The 17455-nt window shown below is 52.8% G+C and overlaps 5 protein-coding genes across 5 annotated transcripts; 3 read left to right on the top strand and 2 right to left on the bottom strand.

Annotated features, from left to right (window-relative positions):
* Window positions 1-245: 245 nt before the first annotated feature.
* Window positions 246-3545, bottom strand: PHACADRAFT_256078 (uncharacterized protein). The gene is made up of 18 exons (XM_007395712.1): window positions 3264-3545; window positions 3135-3208; window positions 3015-3076; window positions 2919-2959; window positions 2729-2862; window positions 2626-2673; window positions 2550-2574; window positions 2280-2496; window positions 2110-2225; window positions 1992-2052; window positions 1870-1933; window positions 1656-1811; window positions 1542-1599; window positions 1411-1487; window positions 1308-1359; window positions 1152-1247; window positions 996-1095; window positions 246-927 (listed from the first exon to the last, which is right to left on the bottom strand). Exons 1-18 carry the CDS (start codon window positions 3459-3461, stop codon window positions 668-670), a joined length of 1839 nt encoding a protein of 612 aa, XP_007395774.1. The 5' UTR covers window positions 3462-3545; the 3' UTR covers window positions 246-667.
* A 1993-nt stretch (window positions 3546-5538) lies between these two features.
* Window positions 5539-6814, top strand: PHACADRAFT_256076 (uncharacterized protein). Its single transcript, XM_007395711.1, has 7 exons — window positions 5539-5640; window positions 5806-5843; window positions 5908-5944; window positions 6003-6262; window positions 6328-6455; window positions 6516-6615; window positions 6672-6814. Exons 1-7 carry the CDS (start codon window positions 5598-5600, stop codon window positions 6711-6713), a joined length of 648 nt encoding a protein of 215 aa, XP_007395773.1. The 5' UTR covers window positions 5539-5597; the 3' UTR covers window positions 6714-6814.
* Window positions 6815-7144: 330 nt separating this feature from the next.
* On the top strand, window positions 7145-8160 carry PHACADRAFT_66368 (uncharacterized protein; the record flags this gene model as incomplete). Its single annotated transcript, XM_007395710.1, has 6 exons — window positions 7145-7371; window positions 7426-7579; window positions 7630-7689; window positions 7747-7800; window positions 7826-7900; window positions 7951-8160. Coding segments are annotated over 6 exons (780 nt in total), but the record flags the coding sequence as incomplete, so codon positions are not given.
* Window positions 8161-8346: 186 nt separating this feature from the next.
* PHACADRAFT_143785 (uncharacterized protein) lies at window positions 8347-10543 on the bottom strand. Its single transcript, XM_007395709.1, has 3 exons — window positions 10228-10543; window positions 9274-10167; window positions 8347-9217 (listed from the first exon to the last, which is right to left on the bottom strand). The coding sequence occupies exons 1-3, from the start codon at window positions 10493-10495 to the stop codon at window positions 8589-8591; spliced, it is 1791 nt and encodes a 596-aa protein (XP_007395771.1). The 5' UTR covers window positions 10496-10543; the 3' UTR covers window positions 8347-8588.
* Window positions 10544-11130: 587 nt separating this feature from the next.
* On the top strand, window positions 11131-14551 carry PHACADRAFT_256070 (uncharacterized protein). Its single transcript, XM_007395708.1, has 17 exons — window positions 11131-11156; window positions 11216-11593; window positions 11642-12050; window positions 12105-12167; window positions 12227-12363; window positions 12423-12589; window positions 12641-12892; window positions 12952-13064; window positions 13123-13192; window positions 13244-13313; window positions 13366-13443; window positions 13500-13589; window positions 13640-13739; window positions 13789-13868; window positions 13939-14039; window positions 14193-14259; window positions 14315-14551. The coding sequence occupies exons 2-17, from the start codon at window positions 11216-11218 to the stop codon at window positions 14447-14449; spliced, it is 2310 nt and encodes a 769-aa protein (XP_007395770.1). The 5' UTR covers window positions 11131-11156; the 3' UTR covers window positions 14450-14551.
* Window positions 14552-17455: the final 2904 nt, after the last annotated feature.

Here is a 17455-nt window from a genome sequence, read left to right as displayed (position 1 = left end):
CGTCCTGGATCATGATGCTGACAGTGTCCCCTGGCGCTTCCCGTGCCCCGCCATCCGAGGTACGCGAGCGGCGAACGGCCGCCTGCGGGCCCGTTTAAGCTGTGTACTCCGACGCGCCGGCCCACCCTGTCGGATCACGTTTCTCACCGTCGACTCCGTTTCCAGTGCAATGGATTCTTTGCAGTGAGAACATGTCTCTGTTGCTGTGCTTAGCCGCGGCCAGCCTTGAGAACTTTCCGCGACCTGCTTGGGTCAATCCACGTTTAACGCTATGCATCCAGTAAGTTTGACAGGAGCTGACCGCCATCACACTTTCGACAGCTTGGCGAACTACATAAGGTTTCCGAGCAGCAACAAAGGCCCGCCAGGCGCTGTAGAATCAGCCCTTGACAGCATAGGCTGTTCGTACATCTATCAGACCCTGAGCCACGGCACCCATGTCTCACCTACTGCACATTGTGATGGTTGCAGCAAAGAGTAGCTGGATCTATTGAGCATCTGGTATGTAATAGACATGGCATTCGGACGTGCAGAGCTACACATGAAGATCATTAAAATCAGGAATGACAAGGTGCAGCAATGAGAAAGTCTACGGCTTAGGAGATAGCATTCCGCCCAAAGATATTGATGAATCGTTAACTCGTTTTCATTTCAATCTACTCGTAGATCATTGTTTCTTGACTTCGGGCTCGGTGTGAACAGTGCCAGTGTCATCGCCCTCAGCCGTCGACGGACGTGTCTTGCTAATTGATCTGCGCTCCTCAGAGGTTTCGTTTCCGCCAGGGGCGGGTGCGGCCTCCATCTGAGATGCATCGGTATCGAGAACCTTCTCAGTCTTGTTGACCTCACCCGCCTCAACGTCAGGCTGTTTTGGACGCTCGCCTTTGACGACAATGCGCTTCAGGGTGTACGGCCGGAGGAAAAGCACTGCGGATTAAAAGGCATTCGCAATCAGCATTCAGAAGCTTCAAGAAAGGGTGATGGGACAGACGCACCCAGCAGAAGCCCTACACCAAGGATGGGCGTGTTGATAAGCCAAATCTTATTGATCGATGTCGTATAGGCATGCATGAGCGCCTGGCGGGTGCTTACATCCTGCAGATTGACGCAGAGTAAGCGACGAATTTGTATCCATGGCACAGCATACATACAGGGATGTCTTTTATTTGCCGCACGATCTGGTTGAGAGCCGCCGGCGAGGTATCAATATCAAGGTTCGGAATCTGAGCGACCTTGCGGCGGAGGAACTGTGGAAGATCCCGATGCTTTAGCGAAGGGCGCAGAGATGTTCCAAACAGGAGACTCACCCCGGATATGATAGCCTGGCCGATGGAGATACCAACAGTACCGCCCAAAGTCCTGCAGAATGGATGAGCGTAATGTACATGGGATTGCTATAACCCTGTTTACCGAAGGAAAGTGAAGGTCGCTGTGCTGGTAGCCATATCCTTCAAAGGCATAGCAGCCTGAAGACCGATCAATGGCGTCTGTACAGCTTGAATTAAGCCATATGCAAAGGAACAGATCAGGGGCATACACACCTGGAAGAGACAGCCAATACCGACTGCGGCAATAAGTAAGTACAGGACTTTCTCAGCACTATAAGTAGCAGAGGTCAGTCGTTAAGATCAAGTCTGGACGGTATATGTACGTACGCGTTAGACCGGTCATCCAACTGAATCATAAGACCGTATCCAAGGACAATGATAACCCACGAAAACCACATAACAGGCCGCCAACGTCCGGTCCTCGTCACGAACTGCCCAGACACGGCCGATATGAGAGCCGAGCAAAGAGAGTAAGGCAGCATCCTAAGCAGTCATTGTTAGTCCTCCCGCTGAAATTGACTTAATTGTGCAGAACACTTGCCATACACCGGCTACGGTGGCGGACGAGCCAAGAACCTGGAAGTAAACGGGAAGATAATACGCGCCTAGACAAACGCGTCAGCTTAGAGCGCGATCAGCAAACGAGCAAGAGTCGCGGCTTACCTCCGAAGAAAGCCAAAGCATGCAAGAAGACAGAAATCAGGAGAAAGGCTGTGGTTCGGACCTAGAACACGCGACGTTTATTGAGCTGCCTTCATAATCAATAAGAGCTGGTACAAACCTTGAAAAGACGCGGAGGCACGATAGGTGACCGGGAAGTGAAGATCTCGTTTAGAGCACCGAGAATAAGCAAGACAACGCCGATCACGAGTGGAGCGATAGTTTGCGCCGTAGACCCTAAGCGGAGCCATGAGCGCACAGTGCGGGAAACAGTGGGCTGAATGCACATACAGCTTGTTTCACTGAAGTTGAAGCCAATCAAGACACAGACAATACCGCTGACAATGAGAGCTAGGCCCAGAAAGTCAAACTCAGCGACGTGTTCTCGGAATGTCTTGCCGCGGTGAGGGTTCAAATTGAGGAAGAAGAACAAGATAGCGAAGGCAATACCGCCGGTTGGTAGATTGATGAAAAAACACCATCTCCAGGAGACATGGTCCGTGAAGACCTGAAAATTCAATGGGTACAACGTATCAAGAGTCGAACAAAAGATAAACTCACTCCGCCTAGAAGAGGTCCGATAACGCTGAGAGGAGGCTTGTTATTTATGACTGTCGATTGAAAGTGACATACCTACCTGGCAATACCCCACGTCGCTCCAAGGAAACCACCGTACTTTCCACGCCTGATATTTAAGGTTAGCCGCTATTAAACAAAACAATGAAACTGGGAGGACTTACTCTTCCAGCGATACGATATCAGAAATGGTGATCTGCACCATCTGGATAATACCTCCACCTCCAATTCCTTGAACCGCGCGGCAAACGACGAGCCATATCATAGTCTGAGCAGCTCCACACATGGCGGAACCAAACTGACGGCAAAGATTTGTAAACCCATGTAACGAAGTATGTGTGCATGAGAACCTACCAGGAAGATAACGATGCAAGCATACAAGATGGGTTTTCGACCTTCAAATAATAGTGTCAGCAGTTCGTCGCGGGCCTGGAAGATCGGTCTACATACCTATGATATCGGAAGCCTTACCGTAGAGAGGGCCAAGGGCAGCGGCTGCCAAGAGATAGGCGCTGTAGAGTAGTGGTCAGACGAAAATGCAATGTCGCGCATCCCAAGGCAGATGCTAACCTTCCTACCCAAGAATACTCAGAGCCTCCACCAAGCTTAGCAACGATGGTGGGCAGAGCAGTAGCCACGATAGTCTAGATGATATGATAAGCCTACATATCCAAAACCAAGGGAAGTGCGGCGGCGTACCTGATCAAGAGCAGCGAGGAACGTACAAGCCATGAGACCAAAGAAGACGATGCCGATACGGTTGTGAGGTAGAACGTGCTCCTCGTTCTGCTTCCAAGACTGTCCCGGTTCATGACGCTTTGCTGTAGCAACGTTCTCGCCCACGGAGGCCGCAACAGGACTAGTGGGAGTGCTTTGAGACTTCTCCATGTCTGCCATGGTGTGCTCGTGTGGGACAACCAAGTACTGAGGCCAGAGGCACTTTCGTGAAAGGGGGGACCGACAGTCAGCGAGGAGCACGAGATGGGAGCAAGGAAGAAAGCCTGGAGGGAATCCTCATCTTTGCAGACTCGACTTCGCGTGAAGACCAATGTGGGCCCTCTGCCCGGCACGTCGGCGGTACTCGTCGGCACATCAAGGTCACGAGCAGTGCCGGGCTTCCGTTTGTGGCTGCACTTGCGCTGGGCTTGAAAACATTTGTCGGGCCGAGCCAAGCCGGCTTGCCGCTTCAGACCTAAGTTATTGGTTCCCTCCGGGCCTCCGGCTCCAGATCTGCGTTATCTCTTTGGCACGGCTCAGAGTTCAAACCTCTCTCACTGCTCGCTTGCCATCACCACCAGACAGCAGCTTTCAGCTTCCGGGAGAATCAATGCGCGGATAGCTTTGTTGGAGCGTTCTTAGTAAACTAACTGTGGGAAGCCGTTGGGTGCCGCAGTCTAGCGGTTCGGCATCCTTCCGTTTCATCTGGCCTGTGGCAGCTCCTGGCCGAGCGGTTGCTCATTCGGCACGGCCGTAGATCATCCACACAAGTATCTCCGATACGCTCACTTTACCTCCAGCGAGCTAACAGCAGTTAGAGACGGCGAGACGCCTCAGACATGAGAGCAAGATACCTTGAAAGATGTTGTATTGGTACCGCTAGCCAAATAGTACATCTAACGATGAACGCGGTACTGTCTACAGCACCCGAGTTACATGGCGCCCGGATAGCCATTCCATCCGGGGCGGTCGGACATGTCGAAATGTAAACCACGTCATCATTTCACGATAGCGTCGTGTTCAAAGAACGTGCATTTTGCCTCGCTGCAAGTTGAATGCAAGGCAAGCAGAAGTCCTTCTTCATAATGCTGACTGAACTTTATAGGTCTCACCAGCAATTTTGAAGATAGCACACAATCAAAACTCCCCTGCGCACGCAGACGCAGTGTCCCAGACTGTCCCAATATTAAATGTAATGGGATTCTCGTCTGCAACAACATGCGATTATATACATTCGCCAAAGGGTTTTCAAGATGCAACTATGCACATGTTCCTCAGACAATAATAAATAAATAAAAATATTATTATTCATCCCTCTGCTCAGAGACAGTCAACGGAAGTGTCCAAAGTTCGATTTGCGAGGTCGATTCGGAAGTCGTTTCGTGCAAGTAAGATGAGTCTAATTTACTTTTTCCGCGCGCTTTACTCTATATGTCGGGCTTCCCAGCTTTTATTTGGCCCTAGTAAATTGCGATTCACGCTTGTCACAAGTGGAATAAGACAAGTTGGACGAAATTGCAAACAATTGGCATTTAACTGGCTTCATGAGCTCCCTTTAATACGACCGAAAGCATGATCACTAGCTGATTGTATAAATATCATCAGAAAACGCTATTTCTGACATATTGAGTGAACTTATGATTAAACAATATGTCTTCATATTTGAGAGTGAATCGAGCACAGGATCGAAGTCCCGAATGAAGATTCCGACCTTAAGTTCAGTGCGCGAATCGCGTGCGAGCTCGAGCTCGAATCGATAAACTGAACATCAAATTACTATCAAAACTACTATATTACCATTACCATTACCATACCATACCATACTACAACGCAGATGTCCTCTAAGAAATAACTTTCTTATCCCTGTCTTGCTCGCCCCACCTCTCCCACCCCTCATCTTATATGCCTTTCGACCGCCCCTATTTCGTCATTCTCCTCGATCGAGCCCTATAGCCGCTTCCGCTTCACGCCGCACCCTATGCGCCGTTCTCTGCCTGACCTGCATTCATCTAGCGAGTAAAATCGAAGATTTTGAGCTTGATATTTCACGCCTGCAGAACCGCAACCACGAAGACAGCAGTCGCGGAGCGCAGCGAATACTGAACGTTCAAGTTGTAATTATGAATGCCCCTAACCACAGAGAGTCACTATGACGATCCCGGACGCGTCGCGGTCGTTGACCAATCACGTGCCGCTTACATAATGAGCAGACTTTCAAAGCAGTGGCCGTAAATTCAGCCTTGTCTGCAGCCTTCATCTTGCTCTCCCATTTCCTCCTTTCCTCTCTCTTCTCGCTCTCGTCGTCTTAGAAACATAATGACCGACCAGACCACTATCCCTACTTTCAAGCTCGTGCTCGGTACGTCGGCTATAGCTCGTGTTAGTGGACCGTGCTGATGTTTACGCCCCTCATTCGTTTTTCTCTCATCGATGCGGCATGTACTGCAAACTTGCGTATCTTCCGCGCCTCTTGTCGTCTTGGCTACTGCTTGCGTCACGATATGGGCTTGGTGATGTTCCGTAGTCGGCGACGGTGGCACTGGTAAAACTACCTTTGTCAAGGTGCGTCGGGTCGTCTGAGCTTCGATCTCGGAAGATCGTGTACTGATACTTAATATACCTATAGCGCCACTTGACCGGCGAATTCGAAAAGAAGTACATTGGTACGTCCCTCTTTACGACGGTCATTGGCGCGCCTACTAACGTCGTGTGGCTATCCAGCTACTCTTGGTGTCGAGGTCCACCCCCTATCTTTCTCCACCAACTTCGGTACCATTTGCTTCAACGTTTGGGATACTGCTGGCCAGGAGAAATTCGGTGGTCTCCGTGATGGCTACTACATCCAGGGCCAGTGCGGCATCATCATGTTTGATGTCACCTCCCGTATCACCTACAAGAATGTCCCCAACTGGCACCGTGATCTCGAGCGTGTCTGCGAGAACATTCCCATTGTACTGTGCGGTAACAAGGTGGATGTCAAGGTAAGCGACGCGTCAAACGAAGGGGATGACCATGGCATGCTCAGCACCATTTTTCTCAACTATAGGAGCGCAAGGTCAAGACCTCCCATGTGACCTTCCACCGAAAGAAAAACATCCAATACTTCGAGATCTCTGCCAAGTCGAACTACAACTTCGAGAAGCCATTCTTGTGGCTCGCTCGCAAGCTTGTTGGGTACGTTGCATATCGGGGGATCGATTGATCTTCACTAGTGGCTGACTTTGTTGTCCCCAGCAACCCCAGCCTCGAGTTCGTCGCTGCGCCAGCACTCAAGCCCGCCGAGGTGGAAGTTGACCCACAATTGATGGAGCAGTATTCGAGGGAGTTGGCACAGGTACGTGTGGCCAAATTTCCGCAATTTCCGCAGCTCGCTAACGCAGAGTTCCACAGGCCGAGGCTGTCCCCCTCCCTGAGGAGGACGACGACCTTTAATCTGCATGCCCTCTTCACGGACTCTTCGCATTGTTGTTCGCTCGCCACCTCCTGTTTGTCGCTACGATCATACTGTTCAAATATAACTACTGTGCATTTGCTAGACTCCTGAGAGATGAGTTCCAATGTTTGGTTGCGGGTTATGTTCACTTTCGTCATGGCCCTCTGCCTCGGGGGAAGCACATGTGAAGGGCCAATGTTTTCGCGGTGGCATTGCTAGGATTCGGAAAAGCTTTCGAGGGAAATGCCGTCACATTTCGGCTGTCTTCGTGGAAGCCACGTGGGATGCGAGCGCCTGCGTCCGCCGCAGAAAGGTGGCGCCAGAGGCTGTTCCCCGCAGTAACCAGAGCGCTGGACGCAACCACCACGACCACCTTGTAAAGAGCTTCACTGACGACGATTTACACCGCTTAACCCCCATATTGTCAAACATGTCTTACGACCAATACCAGGGGCGCAACGATACCTACCCGCCTCAGCAGTACTACGAGCATCAGGCGGAAGGAACATTCGATCCGTATTACAATGCCCCGCCGCACAGGTCTTACGAGCAAGGGGGTTATCAGGACGCAGACTACAGGGATGAAATTGCTGCGCCCGCTCCCCCCGCAAAGGAGAAGGATAACGGTGCTTATGCGACTAGAGAATTGCCTGCCAGGTACCTACGGCGTTGATCATAATTCTCGAAATCGACCTAACTTTCCTGGTATAGGCGATCTCCACGAGCCGTGAAGCGTTGGAGACATGAGCATCAAGGGAATCTGTGGACTGCAGGCGGCGGTGTCCGGTGTTGCGGACGGTTCTTCTGCTGCACACTCCTCATCTTCCTCTTCCTTCTGATCAGCATTGTTCTCTCCCTGCTCCTGGTATGTCCCCTGAATATTGGACATGTCTCAAGCACCTGACCCCCTTCTAGTGGATTGCACCACCAGATGTTGAGATTGGAAATATTACCCCTGTGACAAACGGGAGTACTGTGAGTGTTGTTTTTGTCCACCCTTCCTCCATATCGACCCGCCCGCAATTCTTCTAGCTCCAGCTCCAAAGCGATGGCGCTTTAATCAATCTACAAGTGCCCATCTCGTCAGTCTACATACACTATAGCGTCTCAGCGTAATCTCACTGTCGGGTTTAGTGTCAATAACCCGAACTACTTCTCTGTCAAGTTCAGCACCATCGATGCAAAGGTGAGGCTAGCTGCTTCTCGGGGATCTCGACATTATAAGCTGTGTCATAGCTATTCTACCCTATCAACAATACCGATGTCGGCGGTGGCATCCTGAATGGACTGGACATCAAGAGCAAAGCGCAGACGAATTTCACGTTACCTTTCACACTGAACTACACGTTTGCCATTGACCCCCAGTTTAAGATCCTCGAGGATATTGCCACCAAGTGTGGCCTCCTGGGTTCAGCGGCTTCCCCGTTGACAATCAGCTATGAAATTGACGTAAGCGTCGTTGAGTGCATTGCAATGTTGTCAGCGCTAATCCACATGAGACAGCTTGACTTCAAAGTGCTGTTCATACCAATCAAGCCGACGATTAAGAACTCTGCGAGTTTTGATTGCCCTATTAGCTCTAGTGATCTCGCCGTAAGTTGCTCGGGACATCTCCATTTCGCAAGCGGCTCACATCCTTTTGCAGCAATTGCTCAAGTCGGCGGGTATCAATCTATCAAGCTTGTCGTCGCTGTTGAGATCACTATTCTAGATGTTTCATCGTGTGTGTTTCGTTGCCGCGACTTTCCTGTTTACAGACCTTGTATCTGCTTTTACGCTCGGACTTTAGCACAGTGGACTTCTTGATAAGTACATACAATATGTGCTACTGATGCATTTCTATCATGAATTATCCGTGAAACAATGTTCAATCCCTACTTGACGCGACTCAGGTTCTCAGGAGGCATCTTCGGCTCGTCACCCGGGCCAGCCTCGATAATTTTCTCAGCGTCGCTTTGACTCATTTCTGTAGTCGCTGTGATCTTCCGTGCCCGGCGCTCCAGCTGCGCCTTAACCTCCAAGTCTACAACCCCCGGCGCATCACAAAGTTGCAGACATCGCCCGACCATGGCGCACCATTTCAAATGACCGTCCACTTCTTCGGTGAAGTCGACGTTTTCGACGCCTTGCACTTGTACCGGCTGCAATCCAGCCATGCCCCAGCTCATGTGTGACGCCCGAGCTAGGACCGCCAGGATGTAGTCCCGCGTCGCATAGCCGTTGATGAGGCGTCCGGAGACGACTCGCCTCGCTGCAGCCCACGCGCCTTCGTCGGCGGGCACCGGCGCTCCAAACAAATAGACGTCCTGGACCAGGCCTGCGACCTGCGTTTCGGATGGCGAGAATTTCGCGAGGTGTTGGAGGGCCTCGAATATCACCAGCGACCCGAGGGAGTAGCCCACAAGAGTGACCGGGCGGCTGCCGAGAACGCGCTGCGCCAGCAGCGTTCCGAGCACGCGCCCCGCCTTGGCAGCGAGCGATTTTGCGGACATCCAGGGGTTGTCTGGGAGCGTCCGCTTGTCAGGCGCTGCCATTGCATGATTGATAGGGACGACACACCGATGACTCGCAAGATCTTGACCCACACTGCGGGCGAAAGCGCTGCGAACAGAGCGGCGAAGACTGTTCGTTTGATTATCTGGGCCTGAACATAGCGCATCGCTTCAGTTTTTACCAGCGCTGTAAGGGCGTCGGAGAGCTGCGTCAGCGCTTCGACCTCCTGCGCAAAAGATGTCAGGGAGACGTCTCGTGGAGATGTGTAAGACAGACGTGCCCACCGCAGCGCAAAAGTGTCGTCGCCGTCCAGGACTGTCCAGGGCGCGGTGACATCTTCGGGCGAGTCCAGCCAGCCGCTGACGCACAGCCGGACCGCGAGAGTCTCCCGAGGTTGCGACACGGGGATAATAGCCAGGTCCTGGACCTCCTTCGTGAACCGTCCGACCGTCTCTGCGGACTTTTTCGAGCCATACGCGCCAAAGAGCGCTCCGCACACGACGGAGGAGCCTGCAAGCCCGCTCGCCAGCAGGCCCGCGGCGGTGCCTCCGACACCGAGCCATCCAAGCACCGTGGTGACGCCGGCGCCGACCAGAGGCGCGGCGAGGCCCCCTGTGATGCCGATGAGGACACCGCCTCCGACAGCCGCCACGCCCATGCCGACTCTACGGAGGGTCTTGTTGCGCGCGGCGTGCTGCTCCTTGGCGCGCTGCGTCTTCGTCTTCCGCTCCGCCTCTTTCACCGCGCGCTCCGGGTTCTTGAGTGTAGCGGCGACAGCATCTTCGTCCACGTGCACGAAATAGGATATGAAGGTCCGAGTATGCGCATGGTACGCCTTGGCCGCGGTCAAATGGAGAAAGAGAACGGTTTGTAAGACTTGGTTGATGTGCCTTTCATCCGGCAGCGCCGGTAGACCGATGGTAGACGTATCAGCGAGCGCATCTAGCGTCGGACATTGCCCTGCGTAGGGTCATCATGGTCGGTAGCTGCGACACAGATTGTACGAATGCTGCTATTCACCTCCGCCCGGCTCCTGACACGCAGTCCACGTGTGAACCAGCAACTCCTGCGCCCACCGGTTCAGTTCGGTCACATGGGCCTCTCTGATGGTCTCCATGACATCCCTGTCTCTGGCAGAGAGAAAACACTCGTTTGTGGCGTAGATTTCGGCTTTGTTCCTGTGCGATGCCAGTCTGCGAAAGACATGCTCGAATATCGCACGCTGCTGAGGGGCTTGCAGGTCTGTCGGCGGGATCACCGTGGTCAAGTCGCCATGTTTCTGCGACATGATGAGATGAAGACGGGCAGGGGCACATGAGCTCTGAAGGACATTCTGGGGAAGCTGTACCCGGCAGTACTGCGACAATATTTGGAGCTCGGCGGCCTCGGCGCACAACGTTGGCGTCATGATATTCAGGTTAGGGTTTCGCGTGAGACGCCGGAGCCTGTACATGTCTGGGATGCAAAGTGTTACGGGCTTATTGGCCTTCGGGACACATATATTGTAAGAATTATTCCTGGTTGTGTATGCTGACCCAAAATGAGTTTGAGAGTCAACTCGTCTAATATCGTTCGCCGGCCAGTGCTCACTTCTACGGCGACCGCTCGGTAGCACAGTAATACATAAGTAACCGAGTTACATAAAGTATGCAACTCCAGTCCGATTTGTTTGTTAGTACAATATTTTACAAATTCTTGTCCGCTTTGGTACGGACATGAGCAAGCTTGCAAAGGGTTAAGCGTGAGGCGCTTGACGCCACAAAGGAATCGTGCCGGGGAATGCCGTGGGCTTGCGTGAGTGTCGTGGCACGTGAGGCCTGGGTTTGCGCTCTATCCCGCAACTTTTCGTTTCTCACTCTCCCGACTTTTTCTCGTCCTCCACACCTGGCCTTGTCGTCGTCGGCGCTGCAGCTCCGGCTGGCCATCCTCGCAGGATGAGTTCTATCATCGTCAGTTTCCCGCTTGGCCTGCGAAGCGGAACACTATTAATCAGAGTTCGCGTCTGCAGATGGTCGGTCTGCTACGCACTCCGCTACGTGCACAGCGGCCAGCGTTCAGCTCATGCATTCCATTCCGGAATCTGTCCACAACCTCTTCTCGCATAACGCTCCTTCACACGTCAAGTTTGCTTCGAGGATGCCCTAAGCAACTCCTGCCCGCAACCCCGACCCGTGCACTGTCTCTGTCATCTATCTTCGCGCCACGGAAACCCACACCTGTCCCTCCCCCACAAGTCGTTGCTAACATTGCTGCTATCGAAGCCGCTGCTGACGCGAGTCCTCACGATGTCGAGAAACAAGTCGCGTTGTTCGAGGCTCTACTTAGTACGAACGTCAAGGCTGGGTACGATGTGATCATCTCTCGCTGGGAAAGGATGTGTGAATTCGTGCGTTGTTCGTCTATCTGAACTGGGACCCTCTTAACTCTCCACCAGGATCCCACTAGCTCCCTGCTGCGCTCTGACACGGCATTCCGACTCTATCTCACGGCACTGATGAAGAACGGTTTGGAGTCATCTATCAACGCTGCTGTTCGTCGAAGAGACTCTCTACTGGGTTCTGCAGCTGTAGCTGCCTCAACTATTGAGAACGATGCAACCGCGGGTGATCCTGCGTCTGCTACTACCTCCTCGGCTAGCACTTCCGGTCCTTCCTTCACTTCAGCAACGACTTCAATACCATCTTCGAGCCAAGACGTAGCTCAATCGGTTTTAGCTAGCGTAGGGACGGCAAAAACACAAACTTCGACTGGACCTCTAAGCTCGGATATGTCAAAGATTGCTGCAGCTTTGTCTACTGGCGCAGGCGTACCGAACAACCCCATTGTGGTCACCTTGGCTGAACGTACGTCTCCCAAGAACTTGTTCAGAAACTTTGCTCATGTTATATACGTGGCAGCGAAAGGCTCGTGGATCCCCCGCTTGGTCAGATTCCTGGTGTACTCGGCTGTCTTTACTTTCTGTATGTATCCGACTGTATCTCTGGCTCAAGCTCTACCTACTCATTTCTAAATTATCTAGTCATGCTCGTCGTATTCTCTGTTCTGCTTGAGAACTCTGGCTTACTCAAGGCTGGCCCTCGGCAGGCTGAGTTTGAGCCTGCTGCTGGCAAGACCTACAAATTCAGCGATGTGCATGGCGTCGATGAGGCAAAGGATGTATGTCAGCGCTCTCCTATGTAGCTTTCATATGCTCACGTCGCTCTTCTCGCTATCAGGAGCTCCAAGAGGTTGTCATGTTCTTGAAGGACCCGACGAACTTTACGGCTCTTGGCGGAAAGCTTCCTAAGGGTATTCTTCTGACAGGTCCCCCAGGCACTGGAAAGACTATGCTCGCTCGTGCGGTTGCTGGTGAAGCTGGCGTTGCCTTCCTCTTCGCCTCCGGGTAAGTGCTCAGCTTTTTTTTTATAACCGCGTTTATTGACCTTCCTCCTAGCTCAGAGTTTGACGAGATGTTCGTTGGGGTTGGTGCAAAGCGCATGCGTGAATTGTTCGCTGCTGCCCGCAAGAAGCAGCCTGCCATCATATTCATCGACGAATTGGATGCTGTTGGCGGAAAGCGCACTAGCCGCGACTCCCAGTACATGAGGCAGACTCTGAACCAGCTTCTGACGGAGATGGATGGCTTCCTTCAGAATGAAGGCATCATCGTTATTGGCGCTACTAACTTCCCGGATAGTTTGGACCCGTGAGTATATCGATGGCTTCCATTGTTCTGGGTGTGTGCTGTGCTGACTTCGTTCATAGCGCTCTAGTTCGTCCCGGTCGTTTCGATAGACACATAGCGGTCCCGCTGCCCGATGTTCGTGGGCGTACCCAGATCCTTAAACACCACATGCAGAACATCGTCACCGATCCAGGTATTTTTGACTGTTCTTGATATCTTCCGCCGCAGTGCTGATAGTCCGCCCCCCACAGAGGTTAACCTAATGGTTCTCGCACGAGGCACGCCAGGTTTCTCCGGTGCTGATCTTCAGAACATGGTCAAGTGAGCCTCCGGTAGCAATCTCCAGATACACGACTCACTTACTTTACGTAGTATGGCTGCTGTCCAGGCCTCAAGGGATGGTGCTTCTGCCGTGAACCTTAAGCATTTCGAGTGGGCAAAGGTGATCCGCGCTGCTTCTCACGTTCGGCCCCGTTTATTTACTATGCTTGTAGGATCGCATTGTCATGGGCGCCGAGCGCAAGAGCGCATTCATCAGCGACCATGTCAAGAAAATGACCGCATACCACGAGGTAGGTCCTCTGTAATCTCAGGCTATTGCTCACACGCAAACTCAATTGACTGTCAGGGTGGTCATGCGCTAGTTGCGCTGTACACGGACGGCGCAATGCCGCTTCACAAGGTTACTTGTGTTCCCCGCGGACACGCGCTCGGAGTGGTGCGTAACCTTGTCCGTGTGTATGAAATTAATGCCTCATTGAATCATAGACCAGCCAACTTCCCGAAGATGACATGTACTCCCGATCGTTCAAGGAATACTTGGCTGACATTGACGTGTGCATGGGTGGCCGTGTTGCCGAGGAGCTCGGTATGCAATTCAATTCCCGTAATACACTAATCCTCATTGGCCTTCGCAGCGTATGGCGCCGAGAACGTAACAAGTGGTGCGTCTTCTGACATCACAAAAGCCACGCACATCGCGAGATCTATGGTCAAGGTACGCGACTAGTGTTTGCTGCCTTGGAAAACTACTGACCGCTATTATTTTTGTCTCTTCGCTACCACAGAAATGGGGATTCTCGTCGAAGATTGGCCCTGTGTACTACAGTGACCGGGATAGCCCCATCAGTCCTTCGAAGCAGGATGAGATAGAAGCAGAAGTCCGCAAGTACGTCACATTCATTCATGGTCGGGCCTTCCCGTACTTGCGGTCGATGTATGTGAAGCAACGCGGGCGTTGCCCGCTTTACATTACTTCCGCACTATCTCTAGTCTCTTCTCCCTGACCCTGTGCTGATATGCCTACTGCACCTTTGTATAGGATCCTGACGAGTGGCGAATCCCGCGTTCTTTCTCTATTGAGGTCGAAAGAGGAGGAATTGCATCTTGTAAGTGCACACGCCACCTGAATGTTTCACTCTTGCCGATTCCATTGCACCTCAGCTCGCTGCCGCGCTCGTAGAACATGAGACCCTTGACGCAGAAGAGGTCAAGAAGGTCGTCAAGGGCGAGCCAATACGGAGTGTAGTTGAAGTTATTCAAGAAGACCTCACGCGTATGTCGAGCGAGGCATCATAGCATCGGCGAGGCCGTCTAGATATTCCTATCCGTCTTTCTCTCTATATCTTTGTACTACTTTTGTGTGCAGACGTCATATACGACTAATGATCTAATCCTCGCCCGACTCACGCGCCGTATTACATGAGCATTACCACTCTACCCGATCCTGGTTTGTCAATGTGGTGCCTCGCGCCGATCTGCCACGAGCGGCGGGTGTTCACGGGGAGGCGGCGCCCGATAGAGATGGAATCGTTCGGTGGCGACTTCACGAGACTGAGCTGAGTCGGCATGTCCCCTACTGAGGTTGCATAGCAAGCGCGGGAGCTTACTGTGCCGCGATCAGCGCGGCAAATGACCGTGCGCGATCCCTCGCTTGCTTAGCACTGCTTAGCATTTGCTGAGCTGAGCTTCAGGGCATGGCATGATGTCCAGACCTCGGGATGTGGATATTCGGGTCGTTTTGGGTCACGTCCCGGACATTTTGCATTTGGCTTTGCAAGCAAGCGCAGACTATTCAATAATTGGAAAAAAAAATGCGGGGAGGAAAATCGACATCGGACGATCTCTGTGCTTTACGGAGGATCTCGACAAGAAGGTGCCGGCGTCGGGAGAGAGTTATAAATTTATCTCGTTAGCCTCGAAAGTCTGGAAAACACCACAATGCCCTGGGAAGTCGTGCACTACGGCCGTGGATCGCTTCTAGCTGCATCTCTGAGACACGGGGTAAAAACTGGAACATACAGATGGAGGTCCACCTCCCGTGCTCCCAGGCCTGGTCTCAGGGTTTGATAAATTCAGTGCAGGCCACAAGACGGTGAGACGAGCAGGTGACGAGAACGTATTAGTGTTTGTTCTTTGGGGGGAAGATGAATTCTCTCACCTGGGGAGGATCCTTCTCCCCGGAAGTGCGAATGCCTTCGTTGGCTTATTCCATGTGGCCGTTAGTGTACAAGCGGCGGGGCGAAGCCTCTGAATTGTCAGAAGACCGAGAAATCCTCGTAGGAAGGGAACCTAGGTCGCGGCCCATGGGTCGATCCCCGGGCTGACCAAGCCCAAGAAATCGGTAGGAGCCGTGGTTGGGCACTGTCGACATGGTAGCTGTAGCTTGGAGAAGTCTCGTTGCCGAGGAAGTCGGGAGCGGTCGGTCAGCGAGAGCGACTGCGCTGGGGAACTATGTCCGAGTGTCGAGATTCGGGCACGTGGATCTTTCCATCCAGGACAAGTCTGTCGGCTATGATGATACAAGCTTTTTCTGCTCTGCTCCCGTGTTTGTTCCGGAAGGCGGTACTAGGAAGGGGACGCTGACGAGACCTCGAGAATGCTCGGCTTGTTGCGAGTTGCCAGATGGCCCTGGCAAATAAACGTATCGGAGACGCATGTCTTGGAAGATTCCGGTGAGACTGGGGCGGGGCTGGGCCGTGGTGAAGGGTATTATCGAACCGGAATAATGGCCACGGCTGCGGCATTGTAGGACTGTTTGCGAACTGCCCTTGCCTATCTCGGGGCGCTGCAGTCGGCCCTAGGCACAGGTGACCTTGTAGACATGATATGGGGTTGCAAGGAAGGCCGCTGAGGTGGGACGAGGGATGGGAACCTTACGGCAGTTCTTGCTCACGGTGGTTGGCCTGAGGGTGGCAGCGTGTATAGAATCGCAGACGCACAGCGCCTTTGGACTGAGCGATAGGACTCCCTGGCTAGCGTTCAGCCGGATCCCATAGACGGCTAGCCGTGGAAGTGGCAGGGTGGCGAGAAGGAGTGCTCTAGTCCCTGTGTAAGTGGCGCGTCCGGGGATGTATGCGAAAACGACGGATATTCAATATGGAGAGAAATGCATGCCCTGAAAGCTTGCCGTCCAGCTTGGCGACGGCTACAGCCTCGTCTCCGGGTAAAATGGAGAGACCTGTACTCAGCAAAAGCATCATGGAAAACGAGCGTATTACGTGTGTTGGGGATAGCAATAGGTTGAGGACGAGAGGCTTGTCCCGTTGAGGAAGGACTGCGAACGCGCGCCTGTCCACTGCGCGGCGCGACTTTGCGACAGGTATGAGCACCTAGGCGAGAGTCAATTCTCATCAATAGCAACAAAATAAAGCATAACCTCATTGTGTCTTAGTGATCCAAGCCGTCTTGCATTGTCCTCTCGTCCTGCGGCTGGATTGCGTCGTTGAATCGCAAACAAGTCGGGGATGAGCGCGGTTACCGAAATTTGATGGAGGCTGGATTTGGCATGGGTGGTTGAGGCACATGTGTACCCTGCTGTCTCATCCTGCCCGGTATCAAATGAACGACATGGATGTGCGCGAGGCGAAGATCTTGAGCACGGCCCAGAGAAGGAAGAACACCTTGCAGGCACCGAGGAGCGGTTCCGCGAGATCGTCGGGGCGCACCGAATAATCGGGCTCATGTTTCAACAGCGGGGCTTCCTCGCCGCGCGCCGGTGTGAGCTTGGATGTGAACATCAAAGTCGCAGGGCTGCTTGTAGGTTATTCGGAATCGAATGTCGGACGCGCCCGACATGCAAGTTCCACTCAGGGTACACATTAAAATGAGAGACAAGACGGTCCGCAACTTAAAAATTTGTGCGACCCTCGTGTAGACCCTGGTCAAGACGTATTGCATCTTCCCACCCTTCGCAAGGGTGATTACGTGCCGTCAAGGACGAACAGAAAAGTGCAGGCGTTCGAATAAATATCAATCTGGTTAGCCCTCGATCGAGATGAAATGGCCGGGCACTGATAGACTTAAGGCCCCTGCGAGAGCTGACCGGCCGCTGACCCACCGCAACCCACCCCTCGCACATCTCCTACCTCCGCCGACGACCAGCGTCCCCCGCCACTGTGAGCCGTCCTGTTGTCTCACAATGTCGTCGATCGATCCTTTCCGGGTTGTCTAACGTTGTGGACCCAGATGTGTCACCGGCAACTCAGATTCCACCAGTATGATAGATGCAAGGACATTATCTTCGTCGGCGAGACGAAGGTCGACTGCCACCAAGCCGACTGCTTCAACAGCCGATTCCACCCA

This window comes from Phanerochaete carnosa (assembly GCF_000300595.1).
Source record: "Phanerochaete carnosa HHB-10118-sp unplaced genomic scaffold PHACAscaffold_5, whole genome shotgun sequence".
NCBI lineage: Eukaryota > Fungi > Basidiomycota > Agaricomycetes > Polyporales > Phanerochaetaceae > Phanerochaete > Phanerochaete carnosa.
Note: the sequence above shows the minus strand (reverse complement) of the source record. Positions and strands in the feature narration are given on the sequence as shown.

What these genes read in the sequence shown, in the direction of transcription:
- PHACADRAFT_256078 (XM_007395712.1), bottom strand. Translation starts at nt 3,461, where the DNA reads ATGGCAGACATGGAGAAGTCTCAAAGCACTCCCACTAGTCCTGTTGCG. An exon ending in CTTGCATCGTTATCTTCCTG is followed by an intron (nt 2,863 to 2,918) that starts GTAGGTTCTCAT and finishes CTTTGCCGTCAG; the next exon opens with TTTGGTTCCGCCATGTGTGG. An exon ending in CAACTTCAGTGAAACAAGCT is followed by an intron (nt 2,226 to 2,279) that starts GTATGTGCATTC and finishes GGCTCCGCTTAG; the next exon opens with GGTCTACGGCGCAAACTATC.
- PHACADRAFT_256076 (XM_007395711.1), top strand. Translation starts at nt 5,598, where the DNA reads ATGACCGACCAGACCACTATCCCTACTTTCAAGCTCGTGCTCG. An exon ending in GTAAAACTACCTTTGTCAAG is followed by an intron (nt 5,844 to 5,907) that starts GTGCGTCGGGTC and finishes ATATACCTATAG; the next exon opens with CGCCACTTGACCGGCGAATT. An exon ending in CTCGCTCGCAAGCTTGTTGG is followed by an intron (nt 6,456 to 6,515) that starts GTACGTTGCATA and finishes TGTTGTCCCCAG; the next exon opens with CAACCCCAGCCTCGAGTTCG.
- PHACADRAFT_143785 (XM_007395709.1), bottom strand. Translation starts at nt 10,495, where the DNA reads ATGTCGCAGAAACATGGCGACTTGACCACGGTGATCCCGCCGACAGAC. An exon ending in GTGTCAGGAGCCGGGCGGAG is followed by an intron (nt 10,168 to 10,227) that starts GTGAATAGCAGC and finishes GACCCTACGCAG; the next exon opens with GGCAATGTCCGACGCTAGAT. An exon ending in CAAGATCTTGCGAGTCATCG is followed by an intron (nt 9,218 to 9,273) that starts GTGTGTCGTCCC and finishes GGACGCTCCCAG; the next exon opens with ACAACCCCTGGATGTCCGCA.
- PHACADRAFT_256070 (XM_007395708.1), top strand. Translation starts at nt 11,216, where the DNA reads ATGGTCGGTCTGCTACGCACTCCGCTACGTGCACAGCGGCCAGCGTTC. An exon ending in TTCCCGGATAGTTTGGACCC is followed by an intron (nt 12,893 to 12,951) that starts GTGAGTATATCG and finishes CTTCGTTCATAG; the next exon opens with CGCTCTAGTTCGTCCCGGTC. An exon ending in AGCATTTCGAGTGGGCAAAG is followed by an intron (nt 13,314 to 13,365) that starts GTGATCCGCGCT and finishes CTATGCTTGTAG; the next exon opens with GATCGCATTGTCATGGGCGC.